This window comes from Galendromus occidentalis, unplaced genomic scaffold (assembly GCF_000255335.2).
Source record: "Galendromus occidentalis unplaced genomic scaffold, Mocc_1.1 scf7180000077460, whole genome shotgun sequence".
Lineage (NCBI taxonomy): Eukaryota > Metazoa > Arthropoda > Arachnida > Mesostigmata > Phytoseiidae > Galendromus > Galendromus occidentalis.
Genome location: NW_003805448.1, coordinates 1,699,207 through 1,715,744, shown reverse-complemented (window position 1 = coordinate 1,715,744; position 16,538 = coordinate 1,699,207). Strand labels below are relative to the sequence as shown.

The 16,538-nt window shown below is 50.7% G+C and overlaps 2 protein-coding genes across 2 annotated transcripts; both read right to left on the bottom strand.

Annotated features, from left to right (window-relative positions):
• Window positions 1-2,283: 2,283 nt before the first annotated feature.
• wwk (anoctamin 8 white walker) lies at window positions 2,284-16,158 on the bottom strand. The gene is made up of 12 exons (XM_003744206.2): window positions 16,104-16,158; window positions 15,648-15,915; window positions 15,269-15,504; window positions 14,897-15,144; window positions 14,596-14,757; window positions 10,438-10,607; window positions 4,212-4,333; window positions 4,077-4,132; window positions 3,674-3,958; window positions 3,366-3,563; window positions 2,977-3,219; window positions 2,284-2,806 (listed from the first exon to the last, which is right to left on the bottom strand). The coding sequence occupies exons 1-12, from the start codon at window positions 16,156-16,158 to the stop codon at window positions 2,618-2,620; spliced, it is 2,232 nt and encodes a 743-aa protein (XP_003744254.1). The 3' UTR covers window positions 2,284-2,617.
• On the bottom strand, window positions 6,378-7,955 carry LOC114828263 (probable nuclear hormone receptor HR3). The gene has a single exon (XM_029111684.1). The coding sequence runs from the start codon at window positions 7,932-7,934 to the stop codon at window positions 6,378-6,380; it is 1,557 nt and encodes a 518-aa protein (XP_028967517.1). The 5' UTR covers window positions 7,935-7,955.
• Window positions 16,159-16,538: the final 380 nt, after the last annotated feature.

The window sequence follows — 16,538 nt, the reverse complement described above, 5'->3', positions numbered from 1 at the left end:
CGTCGTTCACGGGAACTTCTGTTTGACGGTCGCTCTCCCACATGCGTAGCACCCTGATACAACCAGGTCTCACTGATAATGATGGTCTATCGAGAGTCGAGAAGCAAGTGGGACGAATTGTTGTGCTGAAGAAACTTTTGGTTTATTTCGAAGACCTATTGTTCCCGATGCAGGCTGAGCACCGCGCTGAGAGAGAGCGATCAAGCTCTTCACAACGACTGATATCGATCGGAGAGTTCCAGCGACCTATGCCATTCGTTGCAGAATGCCCTCAGCGATCGCATTGAAAACGTCAAATCCACGATACCACGGTCCCATTGCTCCTTCCGTCAAATTTGGACCCGCCTCCAAGTTCTGTAAAGAGTGGCCTCTTCGCAGATGCAGGCCACTGATCCAATCGAGCTCTACGGAAATGCAAGGAAAGAAGAATGATCGGATCTCATGAAGTCGTCACCTCGTAGTGTTGGAGGGTGATGCACTTCGGGAAATGATTCGTTACTTGCTTGATGATCAAGGCTCCAACGATGTCGCCGCAGTCGATCGATTCGATGATGCTCGATAGCGCAGAGACGACTGACAGTGCGTGTGCGAGTAGTTTGGGGTGTCGCCCGAACTCATCGAGCGGGACTTCAGCGAAGGACAGGAATCTTGTCTGATCTTAAGGATGCTGGGCAATTTATCTGGAGCGAAGAATACCGCCTCGATGACCCCATCCATTGCTACCTCTCACTTATAGTGATTTCCCGTAGGAGCTTTGCAATCAGGATCGCGGTTCATAGGTAGACTTTGCATGCTCCTGCGGGAAACTCACTCTTCGAAGATGTGCGTTGCGAGGAGCTTTCCGTTCTTGCTATGAGAGAGCCCATCTTTCTCGTGGAGGAGTGTTCTCGTCCATAGCCAGACCCGGCGTACTCCCGCTTTGGCCCATGGTTACGTTCGACGCGCCCCTTCTGAGCAGTTTCCCACGGTCTCAGAGAGCGCATCTAAGTTCCTGCTCCAATGCACAGACCTCTTGTCAACGCTTCAAAGCGAATGCCGGCGTTCCGTTATGAGGATTCCGGAATGCCAAGCCATCGATAATAGAACTGAGTCCCCGGGCGGGGAGAGAGGCCGCGACACTCCAAGCGATTTCCACTGGATGCGTGTGACCGTGACGGGTTCGCTCTCATCGGCAGTCGTTCTGCAGCTGACTATCCGAAGGTTATTCCTTCACCCTTCGGCGGTATAGTCTTCCCCGCGATCTGCATGGATCAAGATGTGAGATGCGCGGAGAGAGAGCTCCGAACGCTGGAATGAGCACGCCAAGGACAAAATGAGGCTGTTCAGTGAGTCTCGAGGCAGCCGACAGCGCTGAGATGAGATTCACCGTAATTGATAAGTCGTTGATGGCAAAGCACCAAACCAGCTTCTCACGGCAATATAACCCTACCGGTATCGACTTTCTCGGACTTCCTAAGATTTCCACTGTCAGTAGTTTATCTCTACAGACCACGCCTTGCGAACACCAGAAAGCTTCTCCCAACCGCGCCACCCGGCGAGAGGGATGATTAGTGACTAGGTACCTTGCGTCCTGTCGTTCGTGCTCACAGAGGAGAACAGCGACCGGCAGGCATTCCGACGTCATCAAAGAGGATTGGGAGGTCTCCGCGGGCCTGGAAATACATTCTTCCATTCCCCCCGCCGCTCCTCCGATGGATGGTTCGGATATTAGACGAAGTGTCTACCCTCTTCCACCACCTCTACTTCCTCACGACAAATGTTATTCAATGTCTCGTTGGCGAATCTCCTCCACTAATAGCGGTTTTCGAGAGCGACTAGCAGACAGACAATCCATGCAGCCGCATGATCATAGCGCCGTAGCGTCTCGCTCAAGCCTGTATCGCACCCGGGTCTTTGGGAAGCGATGCCAGTATTCTCATCCTATCGACCGAACTCACCCACTCATCCGAGCCATTTCAGTGAAGATCAGTGCCGATTCCTTATGCGCAGAGGACAAAGATTCAAGAACTTCTTTATTCCGATTTCGTGCTCCATGTCGATTCGAGTTTAGGTTGGAAAATTCGCGCGACCCGTCCAATAACTGAGCAGACTCGAGCCCACTGGGCTAGAGCCTACTCAAGGCTTCAAAGGGCAAATGCAATGATATGTCACATTTTTCATCATTTATAATTATTAGGTGCATGGGGTCATCTCCCAAGACCCACCGTTTCGACTCAAAACTAATCCTCCGGCGTCGTGGGCGCATAGATCCGACCTCGTGTGACGTAGTAAAAGTCCGTCATTCTCACATCAATTGCAGAGCAGGAAGAGATGCATTTGAAACGAACAAATCATAGATGTGTGTATAAGTCCCCGATGACCAAACCCCGTCCCTGGCGTGTATGATATCACATCCCTCTCTTCTGTGGGAGCTGTCCATATCGATGGTCCGATCGAGGATACCGGAGAACCGCCCCTGGAATTTCGCGAGAATCCCTCCTTTTAATGCTATAGAAAGCTTGCTCCTGCGCAGCCATCGGTCGACAAAATTTGGGACTTGTGACCTCCACTCTATGTTTCCCTTCCGGACTCTCTCTCGCAGATTGACACAAATAACCGAGGAACTGTCCTTGGGTTACTAGAATCGCTCTGAAATGGATTGTCCGATCACAGAGAGTCCTCGACGCCACGTCGGGGGTGATGACGACGCTGTCTCCGATCGCCTTCGTACTCCTGTCTGGACGGATTTCTCTTCTAGTGGTGTGGGATCCGTTTGAGTGCCCTCCGATTCCAATTCCGTCGATAAGTAGATACCTTGTTGATGATGCTGGAACAGAATTCGTATTAGCGGCAGAATGAAGCTCGGCTGTCGGAGAGGCATCGGTGAGAGCCGTCGGTTCTCCTGAATGCTGCTGCTCTTCTGCTCCTGAGCTGGTTTTTCCGCGCCGACTGAGAGATTTTGAGCTAGCGGAGGAACTTCAAGAATGAAGAGCTCACCTTCGCGGCTTCGCGCCGTTGGAATTCGGCTTTGGCCATTTCGATCTGTACCCAGTGGGGCACGTCAGGAATAGCGAATGCAATAGCGAATTTCAGCAAGAGCAGAAGATGTTCTACGATCACGACGATTATGATTGTCTCCAGCTTCCCGAGTGATGGCCACATGCGTGTCAATTGGCCATTCAGACCAACCAGTGTACAGTTTACTACCACGGCCAGCATCCCCATAATTTCCATTGCGTCCTGTCGGAAACATCTGATTAGAACAAGCGTGAAGAATGTAGGTCTTCATCGCTCGAATTGAGTCGTCGCCATGGTGGGAATGGCGGTGCTCGATGAAGCTCGCCGATGATTTGATAATATCGAGAAGTGTCTCAACATCAGCTGACCTGCCAAGTTCCAATATTTTCTGCGGGTTGTCCGAAAGGCCTTTGGAAAATCGCGCACAGCTTGAAGGCATCGCTGCGAATCTCCACGACGTTGTTCACGAACGCACACAGTGCCGCTAAGGGAAATGCCGACGAGAAGAGCACAACGTAACCGAACTGGATGAACATCTCCAGGTAGTCCTCAAATGTGCCATCGTACTTCAAGGTGGAATTCGGAAAATAAAGATCATCATCAGTATCAGGTTAAGAACGACGGATTCGGATCTTCGAATTCGCAGCGGACTGCGCGGATGAATTCTCGAGCTCACCCTGTACATCGCGGCCTCAACCTCAGCCTGAGAAGGTCCAGCGTCAGGGGCCGTATCGGAATGAGTTTGATCCTGCGCATTGCTCTCCACGGCGGAAGCTCGACGTCTCGACGTCATTTCCGCGAGACAGAGAGTCTCCACAATGTACGGCACTAGGGATTCCTTGATATTCCCGACGACTTGGCGAGTGATGAGGAGTGCTGCGAGCTGATCCTTGAGTTTGTCCATGTCTTGGAGGTAGAATGCGATGTAGAAAAGAGACAGGAAAGAATTGACGAATTGGAACTGTAAAAGGAAAACTACACATTCAGAATTGTGGCTGGCTTCGGGTCCATGTCGATCGCTTCAGAAGCTCACTATCGCGGTTGCTGGTATCGGTGCAGTATAAGCGGCGATTCCTCACCACAGATATCTTCATGATAAGATGGTTTTCATAGCTCTCCTCCAGGCGGTAGTTTTCTGAAAGACAGAAGACCTCAAGCTTCGAAAGGTTCTTCAGGCCGATAGGATATCAATCCCTCACGTATGCGAGTCCCACCTTTGTCGTTCAGCCACACCGCGATTTTCTTGTAAACTGTATCTGTGATCGGTATAATCAGAGCGAAGAGAATTTTCGGCAGCATCGACATCATCCAGCCCTTGAAGCTGTCATCTCTGTATCTGAAACAAACGCGGAATCGTGTTTTGTGATTGTTTTTGTAATTCTTTGACTTCTGACTGGGTCGTCCGTTCGGAGCGTCGGATAATTATTCGACAATTCAGATTATTTTAGTGTCGCGGAGCGTAGCAGTATATATAAACTTCCATCCCCTCTAAGAGGCGGCATTCCCCGTTCCCGGACCACTGGGCGAATCAATCTCATGATAATCTTCGGTGGCGTTTAGCGAAGTGCAGGAAATATTTCCGTGGAATCTCTTGAAGAAGGAGGTCGACCAGATCGAAGAGGATTTCCGTCAGCGGTGATTCAGCTTTTTCAGCCGCTCTGCAGTGTATAAGTGCAGGGGAAGCAGCGAAGAGCACTTGCGAACGGAAGACACTCCACTGAGCCCTCTCCTGGTGCACCGTTGCTGGTTGGCGGTTCTGTTTGACGGTCAGGTCACGGCTAGGGGAGGAGGAACGCCGGCCGGCCCAGAAAAACGGCCGGCGGAGCATCTGAACTCAGCCTCACGCATCACCAACTGGAAATTCAGCGTTGCGATTCCTCGGCTCTCCCGATAGTCATCCAGGCACACGGATCAGTTGACGGGGAACCGCTTCCACAGCGGCACAATATTCCCATCACATTGTCGGTCGAGAGCGGGTTCTCAAGCGGGAGGGATGGGATGAAGTCATATATTTTCCGGAGCTCGATAGTCCAAGAAAACTGACTGGGATAGCGATTCGAGAATGTCATCCATAGCGTCCCCGGATAGTCCCTCTTTGGACTTCCAGAGACTGTCCATGAGCAATGAAGAGTCTTGACTTTTTCTTCAAATAATGTTCTATTATGATATAGAAATAATTTATTCTCCGTATCGCATTCTGTCCGTAGCCTAACATATTGCGTATTGCAACGATCCTCGATTTATTTCCCAGAGAGAAAGATTGACTAATGTTAAGCTGGGGTTTCGTCTTCCTTATCACCTTTTGTTGCTCATGTTGCTATTACGCGGAACGATTACTCCTGTGAGTACAGAGTGTGATCGCGGTGGCGCCAAACTATTCTTCATGTACAACTATGGACTTGCACGTATTGTTCACGATCAACGCTCCTCGACTTCTACGGTGATGTGTCGACTGTTATCGATTCCCACATTGCTTGTGATAATTATCGAATGAAATACAAAAGAGGGAATGGGGCGAATAATTTTGATTGAAATGCCAGAAACAGAACGGAGAGCTGCCTGAGGAGATTAAGAGGAGGTTGTGATCCTCGACCGATCCAAGTTCGTTCGTTTCTCTGCCATGATCTCGACGGGACGACTCTCGCAACCATCGGTGAAATATCCATCGTAAGGATGCACACCAAAGCATCCTAGTGAAGTGCTCTACCCCTTTCTCTGGAGCGTATGCTTATACTTTCTCGGAATGAGGTTCAGCGAAGTTAGCGCGCTTCCGATCACGGTACAGAATGAAGTTCATCATAAGCCAGGGAATGTACGAGGACAATTAATTGTATTAGAAATCTACTCGTTCGAAGCCCAAATGTCAGGGTTTCATTTTTTCCTCCCCCTCCTCGCTAGCCTCGCGGAGCGACCGAATCTTCCAACGAGGTCATTATGTTCGTATACATACATAGATCAACACAATCGAATAAAGTATCGCTGTCTCGACTTGAATAATTTTACTCCGCTCTAACTAGATCCGTGATCGCATGGATTGGGCCTCCTTTCAGCTCGCGAAACGAGCGAATTCGTCTCGGAAGTTTACTTCTGATAATCCGAGCACGGTATTTGTTTGGTTGTTATATTTAAATATCAATTACTTAATGCATATTCTCGTATCCGTACAATGATAATTGTATAAAAAGTAGCTATTAGCAATGATTGAATAATCTATAGGGAGAAAAATAACATGAATCAATATCACGTATCGATCACAACTCACGACGTGTCGACAACCACAGAGAGTATATACAACGACACAAGGAATATTTACACAACAGTTAAATGTAACAGGACTCATCGCGTTTAGATAGTTGTTGAGATTTAGGTTAGAACTTGAGCTAATCTGTTGAGAAGAGCTCTTTGTGTAGCGGAGGCAGATCTACATCAGGGTAGGCCATTTTCAAGCTTCGAAGGGCGTCGAGATGACAACGAGAAAGATTACGAAGTATGCTTTGCTGGTTGAGAAGATGATCGATTAGGTTCACGTCGCCTTTAATCGGTTGCTCGCGGGAGCTTTCAAAACGGAGACATTTCAGAAGAGCGTTCGACACTCGTTCGATTTCAGATATACATTTAAGACCGCCACGCTCCGGTGACACGAGCACGCAAGCACAGTATAGCGCTAGCTGCGTGTCGTCGAGCTTGAGGTTGGCCAGAAACCTAACGAAGTCGAACACACCGGATACGAGCTTCATTTCAGCCGTGTCCGATGTGAAGAACACGTCAGCCGGCACCAGAGTGTCTCCGTACAGAACACAATTGGATTCGGCATCGTAGTAACGAGTCATACGCAGAACACACAACTCGAAGCAGGCGGCTTTTAGCAAGACAATCTGGTCGTCCTGGGAGAGTTTCATGAAGCCGGGTATCATTTTCGCGAACTCGATCACCTGTTGGATGACTTGCGTTAGCTTGTGGGAGCAGTCGATCCAGAGCTGTTCCTGCGACATGTTTCTGTAGTACTCCAATTTGCTGCTGTTGGTACCCGACGACTTCGCCTGCAGAATTTTGATCTTGATCTCCTCGTCACTCAGCAGGCAGGTTCGCAAGTGGGCGTCGCAAATGGTCTTCGACAGAAGATCGAGATGAGCTGGCTGTACTGGAAGCTGTGTCTGCGTGCTGGAAGCCGGCGTCGTAGAGCACAAGGTATCAACGTCACTGCATTGGTTAGGGTCAATGCTCCGAATGTTTGGGAAGTCTACATCGAAGCTCGTCGAGCACAGACTGTTCGAGTCGTAGCCGGAAACGTTGTAGAAGTCGGTAGAAAGGTCATCTTGGAATTGATAGTTCACCTGTTGCGGCTGGGGGAACGTCGACGACGGTTCATATATCACAACGGTGGAATCGGGCATGGCGACATCTGAGCTAGGCGTGGGCGTTGGTGTCGACGGATTGCTGGACAGACCCATCTGAGCTCGGTGGAATCTCACTTCGTCCTCAACCTTCTCACGCTGTTTCTTGCTCATCCTGCCGAATTTTACCGCGTCTCGACTCATGCCCAACGACAGACATTTCTGTAGCCGGCAGTACTGACACCGGTTTCTGTTCACCCGGTCGACCACACAGTTCTTCTGGCGTGGACACTGATAATTGACCACGGAGCTCTGGGATCTCCTGAAGAATCCTTTGCAGCCTTCGCACGTGATGACACCGTAGTGTACTCCTGAGCTTTTGTCGCCGCACACCTTGCACGGAATTATTTCTATTTGGGATCGGATGGCTTTGTTCTCTTCTACCTTCCATTTGGGGGGCGGAGGAGAAACCACTGTGTGTTCTTCCATGAGGAGATCGTCCCTGACCTTGATCAGAGTGGGGCTCGGGGTGCTGGGCTGGGGGATCTCGACTTTTGTGCAGAACATGTTCTGCGTCGAGATCCAGTTCTTCGGACTGCCCATCACCGAGTCGAGGGCCGCATCATCCAGCGTGCCGGAGATTAGTAGGCCGTCCAGGATGAATGTCTATTCTGAGTTTGGTCGTACACAAAAAAAGGATGGAACACACTGTTCGAGCTCCTGCTTCGAGGATCTCGACACGGACGGCGGAGCGGCGCGCGTAGTCTGCGAGCAACACTACGGAAGTAACAGCGGCCGCTGTGGCGCAGCGAGCTCTCCGAGCGGGTCACCAACGGACGATGAACCTGAGGAGGATGACCCAGTGATCTAAAGACAAGAGTTCGCGCCGCCGAAAGGGGGAAATAGGAAAGGGACGAACGCTAAGGACTGTTCCTTCGCTTGCCGCGGTCGACGTCAACTTGTAACAATCTCGTTGCAACAAAGGTCAACTTTGCCAGGGAGGAAAAAAAACACCGAATCCAGGACAAGCTGACCTTGAATGAAGAGGATATTGTACTGAACCCATTCCTAACAGGCCGCCTCAAAAGGCACGATTCGCGTAGCCAACGTAACACGTGTGGCCTGTCGACGTCAAGTTCACGGTTTCTGGGTCAGAAACCTTGTCAGCGCCCAACGACTCAATAGCACGCTTTCTGACAGCCACGAGCGACTTCGACGAACTCTAGTCCGAGCACGTGATGTGTCGGAAGCTGTCTATAGGTCAAGGCGCGGATCTATCATGAGCTCTAAGCATTTCTCGAAAAGATAACAAGGGTGACAGAATTTTTTCCCCTCGAAATCTGCGCGACGCACCCGATGATGGGATCCATGTAAATCGTAGGAGATCGAGGAGACCACGTAGCGAAGAAGCCCTAGCGGGGGAACATTCCCGTTCGAAGGGGGCACAATTCCGTGTGTAGCTCCCTGCTCCTTCGGAAAGGACTCGGACTCCGCGGGAATTCTGTCGGAACCTTTTCCCTCTTCGTTATTCGATTGAGATTGTCTGTTCTCGAAGAAGTACCTCGGTGGCACAAAATGAGCTTCTTTGTGAATAGAGAGCGCCTCTGTGTGTTTGTCTCTCCCAGGTGTTCACCTGCATACGAGTGGACGAGCGACACCGGCACTCGACTCCGTAACCGGCCCGTCGGGACGCTCCGTTATTCAAACAGCGGTTTCCTCATTTTCTGCCGTTGTTAGACTTGTCAGAGAGTTTTTAGCATATTTTTTCCCTCGGTTCAACGACCTAAGTGTCCGTCAATCGGACGGTCAGTTCAGAACAGACCACCCATTATAGGCTACAATGAGACAGGCTAGAAACGTTAGCCGACGGCGTCAACAGAAACTCTTCTTCCGCGAAAGGTTATTGAACTCAACTCTCTCGACGGATCGACGGCGCGCCGTCGTAAGGGGAGAGGCAAATCGTCTCTCCAAGGGCAAACACTTAGGAAGGCCGTGTGGTGAGGCACGGCAGAAAATCAAGACAGCACGCTGCCCCGGGAGCATCCGAAACATCGCTCCTGTCGCGAGCCTCCCGACAAGATCGTGAGGCTGCCGGCGTCTCGTTCATCGTACACTTTCTGAGGAATCGTTTCTTGATGTTGTTTACGTGATGCACCCGAATCGTACCGGGTATGCAAAGGTACTGGCTACCTTTGGAAGCAATACTGCCTCCGAGCAATAAGTGTGAAAGTGGATCGCACACGCGTCTTGGCGTTGGACGATTTCGGGGGACAACACGTGGACCTTGTCCATGGAAATCTACAGGAACTCAGCTCGCTCCGTCGGCGGTCGTCCCGAGTGGAGTTCGGGAATGGCATTCCAAGGAATCTGTTCCCAAATACAGCCAAGTATTTTGTGTCTGTTTGCGATGCATTCAGAATTTAGCCAGCTTAAGAGTTTTCTTGCGGACAGCTATTTATTGTGAGAAAGGAGACTTGCATGGCATTCCATTGCGATTTGGCGACAATCTGCGTAGTAACCTAAATCGGCAGCAGCTACGGCGGCGGCACTGGTAGCCGCGGCTCTCGCTGCCAGAGCGCCGGCAGCGTCGACTAGCTTCGAAAGGCAGCTGAGCTAAGCCAGGTTTTGTTCGACCAAAAGAAATTCTCCGCGCCATGTCCACACAGATCGTCGGTCTCGGAAAGTATCGTTTGCTTTGCGGAGGAAGTCTACTCCGAATGATTTATCTAGAAGCGTCTCTCCGTCTTCTGAGGAAAGTTCCTCATCGTCGAATTCATCAGCATGCCCGCACGGAGAGGATCATGAATGGGATGAATGATTGCTACATTCCCTCTCTGGGATAATATGTCGGCTTGATTTGAGCATTACAGAAAGAGAAAACACTAGAAATAATTGCTAGTTTGTACACTTCCCCTAGGTGGCATCCTTCCCTCAATGATTATTGGAGAGCTGCTCAAAACTGGCTCCGAGGACCGAAATCAATCCCCGACCCATGCGAAGAGCTTTGCCAAACAGATGATTCCCCCTGAACTTCATCATTATTTCCCTAAAACTCTCATTGTTCGACTATTCGAGCCGACAAATCCGTCAGCCATTGAGCGCTCACCTTTTGTCCGTCCATGTTTGAAGTTGTAACATGAGTAGCATGACTCCGAGCACCACCACAAGGCACAACGAGATCACAGGCAGTGTGACTAGGTAACGGAAGAGGTTTCGCTTCCATTTCGGATATCGTGGCTCCATTCTGCCCGTTACCGGACTTTTCACCATTTGACCCTGCGGTTCAGAGAAGTCGACTTTTTACGCGCCCACGAACTTGGCCTGGGGTACCTACTCATATGAGTAATTTTAAATCAGAGAGAATCGAGTCCGAGAATATCTACGTCCCGCTGCATTCTCTAGGTCCCCCGATGCAATGGAGATAAAGAGCTGAGAAGATTCTGACTTAAAGTCTGAGAGAGTCGAGAGGTCTATCGGTGTCGAATTTCGGCGGGACTCTTCTGGAACCGGCGGTTCCCGCAGCGAGATTACAGCTCCCAGTCGGATCGAGAGGGGCCGCCGAGGAACGCCGAGGAGTTGGCCAGCCCTCGATCCGGCGATTCGAGCGACCTCTGAAGTGAATATACAACATATATTTTCTTACTTTATACCCTACGCGTGAGATGATAGATATCAGCAGACGAGTAGTAACTCCAACGAATTGGGTAATATGTACATAAGAGGAGGGAGTCGGAGCGCGGAACCGATCAAGAATGAGGTCGGGACAGATTTCATTTTCATTTCGGGACATCTCGCGCTGCCCCGAACGGCATCGTCTTCTGTAGTAGTTTTCTGTGGGACGGTCGTCTTGCTGGCTTACTGACTGGCTCGCTCGTTCAGTCAGTCGTTTGCTCGTTGGCCGACGCTTGCTTGGTTGGCCTTCGTTTCTGCCTCCACAGAAGATGTAACACTGACGTAAGCGGCGCTTCGGTGACGGCTCAGCTGACCCACTTCTGGGATTCAAGCCGGCAGTCCATCCACGCAGATGTTCGCTTGTCTTCTGAATTGCACGCCATCGTCGACCGAGCGAGGGACCGACTAGTCGGCGGGCAGGTTGGCCAGGCGGCCGGCTGATTCGTCTGTTTGGCTGGCTGGCTGGCCGGGTTGCTGACTGACTGACAGACAGACTCACTGATGACTGGATGGAGGCTATTCAGAATTTTGCATTCATGACTGCGCCCGCTCGCGTAGAATAGAATGCTCAGTTATCGAGTCTTCAACTCCAGCTTCTGCCTGATCCCACAGCGGAGGTAGTCGCTCCCTCAGGTCCCCTCAACCGCGTTACATCAATTGCTGCCGAAGAGGCCGTGCAGTCATCATGCTGGAGCCGAGGATGAAGACCCACCGCCTTGTCGCCGAGGCTCGACTATCCGCGATAATTCCAGTCGGCTGCCGTCAGCTCTTCCGCAATTTCCAAACAGACGATATTGTGGTTCCCGAATTCTGGTAGAAGAAGCTGCGGCAATGCCGCGAATCATCTCCGGAACGAGACGCACGGCTCTCCCTCCAATCGTTCAAGACTCGATGCTCGATGTCAGTTTCTTGCAGACGCGATCCATTCCGCTAAGCCACACGGAACGGTCTTCGATCAGTGAAGGCATCCGCATGTGCAGGCCGATCGCGGCTCATCGCGTGCCAACAGGGCCACGCCACGCAGCAGTGTTGTGACGCATGAATTATGTCAGCATAGCGGGCCATGTGTTATGCGTCTATTGTTGAGCTCTACGCGTACAGACGCAAACGCTCAAAGACCGACCGTCAGCCACCGCACGAACCGACGTTTCTGAATCTAGGTTACAGAAGAGCAGGATGGAACGACGTAAACGAAAACCGTATGCAAAAATAGAAAGTCCCTAGCAGCGCGAAATCGCCGCCCTTTTTGTCAATGCGCGAATTTCCAGAAGCATCCGACAGACTAGCAGACGATTCTCGACCTCCCTCTTCGTTCCGACCACTGAAATATCTCCATCCTCATACCATGACGGCGTCTTCGTGAGACTTGGGAGAAATATTCGTTACGGACCGTGTGATGACACCCGATCTCTTAGACTCCGCCTTCAGGCAGAAACCTCCTGTCGGTTTGAAGAAGTTCTTTCGGTGACGGAAAATTATCCGGTAATCCGTGGAATTCGATTTGTTCGATCCCGGACTTCGCGGTTTCAAGATATCATCCTCAGGCATAGACGAAGTATTTTAAGCAGGCCTGAAACAATTCGGGCTCCCCGAAAGTTTTCCTGATGTATGTTCATGAGATGGAACAATCTGGCGGATACATATTATTATGTTTACAGGGCCAGTTCGTTCCATTCGGACGAGTTCTGAGATTCCCACTACGAGCGTTCCACGTTGGTGTCTTGTTCAGAATTCTCCGCAACTTTCTCGTACCGACAAGAGCCAGTTCTGGATGTGGGTCACTGTCGAGAAAGAGGGAAAATTGACTCGAGCGAAGAATCGCTGCACGCTTGCCTCTCTGGAAGTCCCGCGATTCGCTTGAGGAAAGTATTTCCAGAGAACATCATCACAAGCAGCATAGTGGCATACGTTGTCGTTATCGACGACAGCCGTCGCATCATTCCCCGGCAAAAATCAAGGGAAAATTTTTCCATTCCAAGAATCCATAACCGGATCGATCGAACGCTGCCTTCTCCGGAGAATTCAAGCCTCAAGAGTCCGGTCTTCATTCGAACTCTCGTTCGAATGGCGAAGAATCGTACGGCAAAGTATTCAAGCCGAAATCTCGGAAAAGGTGGAAGCCACATCGTCAGTGTATGAAAAGCGCACCCGAGAATGAATTATTGCTCCCCTTTATCGGGAGCAGATGGTCAGTCCGAGCAGAGAACTTTGAGATTTAGAGAATCATCCCTAGAAAGAGATCCATCAGTCTATCGCCGAAACATCAATATCGCACACCGAGGTGTCAATTTGGCTGCTGAAGAGCTCTTCAATTTCCTCCATGACTCTAGTAGACTGCCGAATCAGATCGTTCGGAATGCGGGAATCATCCTTCAGAATCTTGAAGAATGATTTAGGCATATTTCACGAGAGCCCATGGGAGAACTGGTACGCCGTAATTGCTGGATAGTGCTTTCCTTCATTGATGACAAGGAGTGCGAGCAGGGGAGAGAAGTTCTGGGAGGGAACGATGTCGAAGAGGACGACCAAGCATCCAAAGATTGAAGTTTCTCGACGATGACTTCCTCTCTTCAACCGATATTCGAAGCAAACGCCAAATGTTTACCGTTGACCTGGCGACGCAAGGTTCTAATTTGATGACTTGAAGCGTGCACGAATCCGGGAGACGTACTCCGAGGAATCCCCAGAGGGAACCCTCTCGCCGAGGTAGAAGATCACCACTGCCGGCAAGCGAGAGATCCCGTCAGGATGTCGTGAAGCTTGGTATACTTCCTCGTGGATTGAGCGAGGAAGTTGTGAGAACTTGCGGAGGTAGACCGTTCGGCTCGAATGCAGTGAGCAGAAGCAATTAAAATATCTCCGTTCAGAGGAGACAGCAAAATCGTGAACTTCAAATCACTCGACTCATAAATAGGCGTTCAAACGCGCGATTCCACGATTAACGCACGGCGAAAATTGCCAAGGCTCTAAAAATATTTTCCGAGGGCTGGGAGCATCTAATCGCAGCTCGCTCGTGCATCGTAGGACTAGACGGTCATTGAAGTCGGATTCGAATGCTGACTAAATACTCATAGACCGAATTCGATTAATTCTGTGATGTATCCTGCTCACTTAATGGAACGGAGTCTAAGTCCGGTGCAGCCTTCGCGAACAAGGACTCGGTACTCGGTCACAGGTTGACTTCGGACAGCCTCCGAATACACCTTGGTCGGAAACGTTCCGATGAGCCTTGTGCCCAATCGGATGAGCTCCACGGACTCCCTTTCCCCTGACTGAAGAAATCTCGTGCCGTCGGACGGATCGGAAGCCAGATGAACCCTGGACGTCGAAGAGGTTATAAGAGGGTCTCTGATTATGAATATCCTGACCCGGTCCCACGCACGATCCCCTTCGCTTCGATATCATTTACTAGTGATGGGAGGGATGCAGAATCCCCATCATTCCAATCGTTTCAGTATCATCCCAAGCTTAGTTCCGTAGATTCCCGGGAGGTATTCAGAAGCCCGTAGAACCACATAGAAGCTCACTTCCTCTAGCCTGAGGTGGATCCCAGAGGAAAGATTCTCCAATAGTTGTTTCACTATTCACCCACCTTGAATAATGGTCGTGGCACAGAAAGCATTTCGTTGGAAACGTCCAGAGTTCCCCACATATGAGCCAACTCAGAGGATTTCCTCTTCCATGATTCCAAGTATAATGTAGCCCACACAACATTTAGCAGGGCGAACAGTATGAAGCAAAGATCTTCGTGACGCTGGAAAAGCACAAGCAAGGTGCTACGTGAGTGCGGTGCCGTCGCTGGGAATTCAGCTTCCCTTGCTGATCCTTCCTGCCACTCTGCGAAACTTCTGGATATCCCAGACTTCTCGAAAAAAAGCTGGAACCCCACAAACCTGGTCCTTGCCATAGCACGATATCCAAATGCATAGTCCCATGATTGCGGGAAAGAAGAGGGCGGTCGTGTAGTGGCCCAACCAGCCGAAATACATGGCGATCTTCACCCCGAAATAATTCGCGACGTCATCCAGAGGCTGAGAATCGAAGAGCCGATTGACCCAATTAGTCTTAAGGTTCCGTAAGGGTTCTTCTTCGTGAAGCGGGTAGATCTGCTCGATTATTCCCTCGATCCGAAGTCGCTGTACTGAGGGCGAAAAAACTGTGAGACCTGAGTCCCAGCCACGGGAGCGATTCTCTGTGGCTCGAAATCGGAACTCCGCTAGCGATGATCTCCATCTTCTCCGACCTCAACGTATCCACTGACTTACTCAAGGATTGTCCTTCTAGAAGAAGCTTGCCCCTAACGGTGTCTCTGGCTTCCGTGCGCATGGAGTTCAGGAAATACATGACAATCTCTTGACGTTCTTGCGTTGATAGAAAACGGGCGATATCTCTTTCCTCCCATATTCCGAACGGATCATCGCAGCAGAATTCTTTGAAGCCGCCTCCGAACTCCGATCGAACGCGTTTTCGCACGTGGAGCTCTTCCGCACCTCGTAGTAAGCTGCAGAAGAGCGAATCAAGGCCGATTAACCAGGGGAAGAATGCGTCTCATCCCAGCGCGTATAGAGTACACCTCGGGACGTTATGACGCTTTGTGCGTCATGCTATCCGGCCACGCGACCCGTGGACCTCCTCCTGACTTACGTCGGCATATCGGCAGTGCAGCTCAGCATGATCAGCTTGAAATATCCATGATGAGATAGTCTCACTATCAGATGGGGCAATCGCTCCTCGAAAGTTCGGAGGAGCCATTCTAAGAGTATTTGATCTGTCGAAGCCGGCAAGGTGAGGACCACATCGCATTCGGCTTGAGAGCTGTGACTTCTGTTCCAGAAATTCTCCAGGAATCTCGGCCCGGACTCCCTGAACAGCTGTTTCGAAACCGCTAGTCGACGTCCGATCAGACGCCCAGCTGCGATGGAAAATACATGCGTGAGCCCTCATCAGCAAGCGAGTCGCGTGGGGCTAATTGAACACCGCGCCTCCCCCTTCGTGAGGAACTATTCAATAGCGGTTTCCACCAGTCCGACGATCGGATTAGCCCCTTGTTAGACGAGCCATGATCGCTGGTCAACCCGGAATGGAATCGGAGCATCTTACCTTCAGTAATCGATTTATGTAGCGGTAATCTCCGTTTGCGTTTGCGTATTTCCATGATCCCTCACTCAGAGCTCTATCGGAGACTTCGCCACCTCGAACTCCGGGGAGAACAGAGCTCTATCAAGTCTTCCGTCACGGCTAGAGTGACTCACAACAAACTCACAATCAGCCCATCCGGCGTGGGCGACCCATCCAGACGAGCGGCCACAGCTGACTGGAATCTTTGTGTTGTTTCAGACGTGGAAATCCTCCGTGCCGAAGGGGGAGTTGAGATCGCGAGGTGTCGAGTTTTCGAAGGATCAGACCATTTCCCCCTTCGACGTTTATCCGTCGGTTAGACTTCCCGTCACAGAGAAATTCACAAGCGGCAAGGTCTCGGAGCGCTCTCATCGGTAGCGCCGATCAGAAACATGCCGACGGCCGAATCGAACACCC

Bases quoted from the DNA above. Each gene is read 5' to 3' on its own strand.
- LOC114828263 (XM_029111684.1), bottom strand. From the start codon at position 7,934: ATGGGCAGTCCGAAGAACTGGATCTCGACGCAGAACATGTTCTGCACA.
- wwk (XM_003744206.2), bottom strand. From the start codon at position 16,158: ATGGAAATACGCAAACGCAAACGGAGATTACCGCTACATAAATCGATT. The intron at 14,758-14,896 runs GTTTGTGGGGTT...GTGCTTTTCCAG, and splicing joins CGTGCTATGGCAAGGACCAG to CGTCACGAAGATCTTTGCTT. The intron at 10,608-14,595 runs GTGGGTGAATAG...TCTGAACCGCAG, and splicing joins TGCCACGACCATTATTCAAG to GGTCAAATGGTGAAAAGTCC.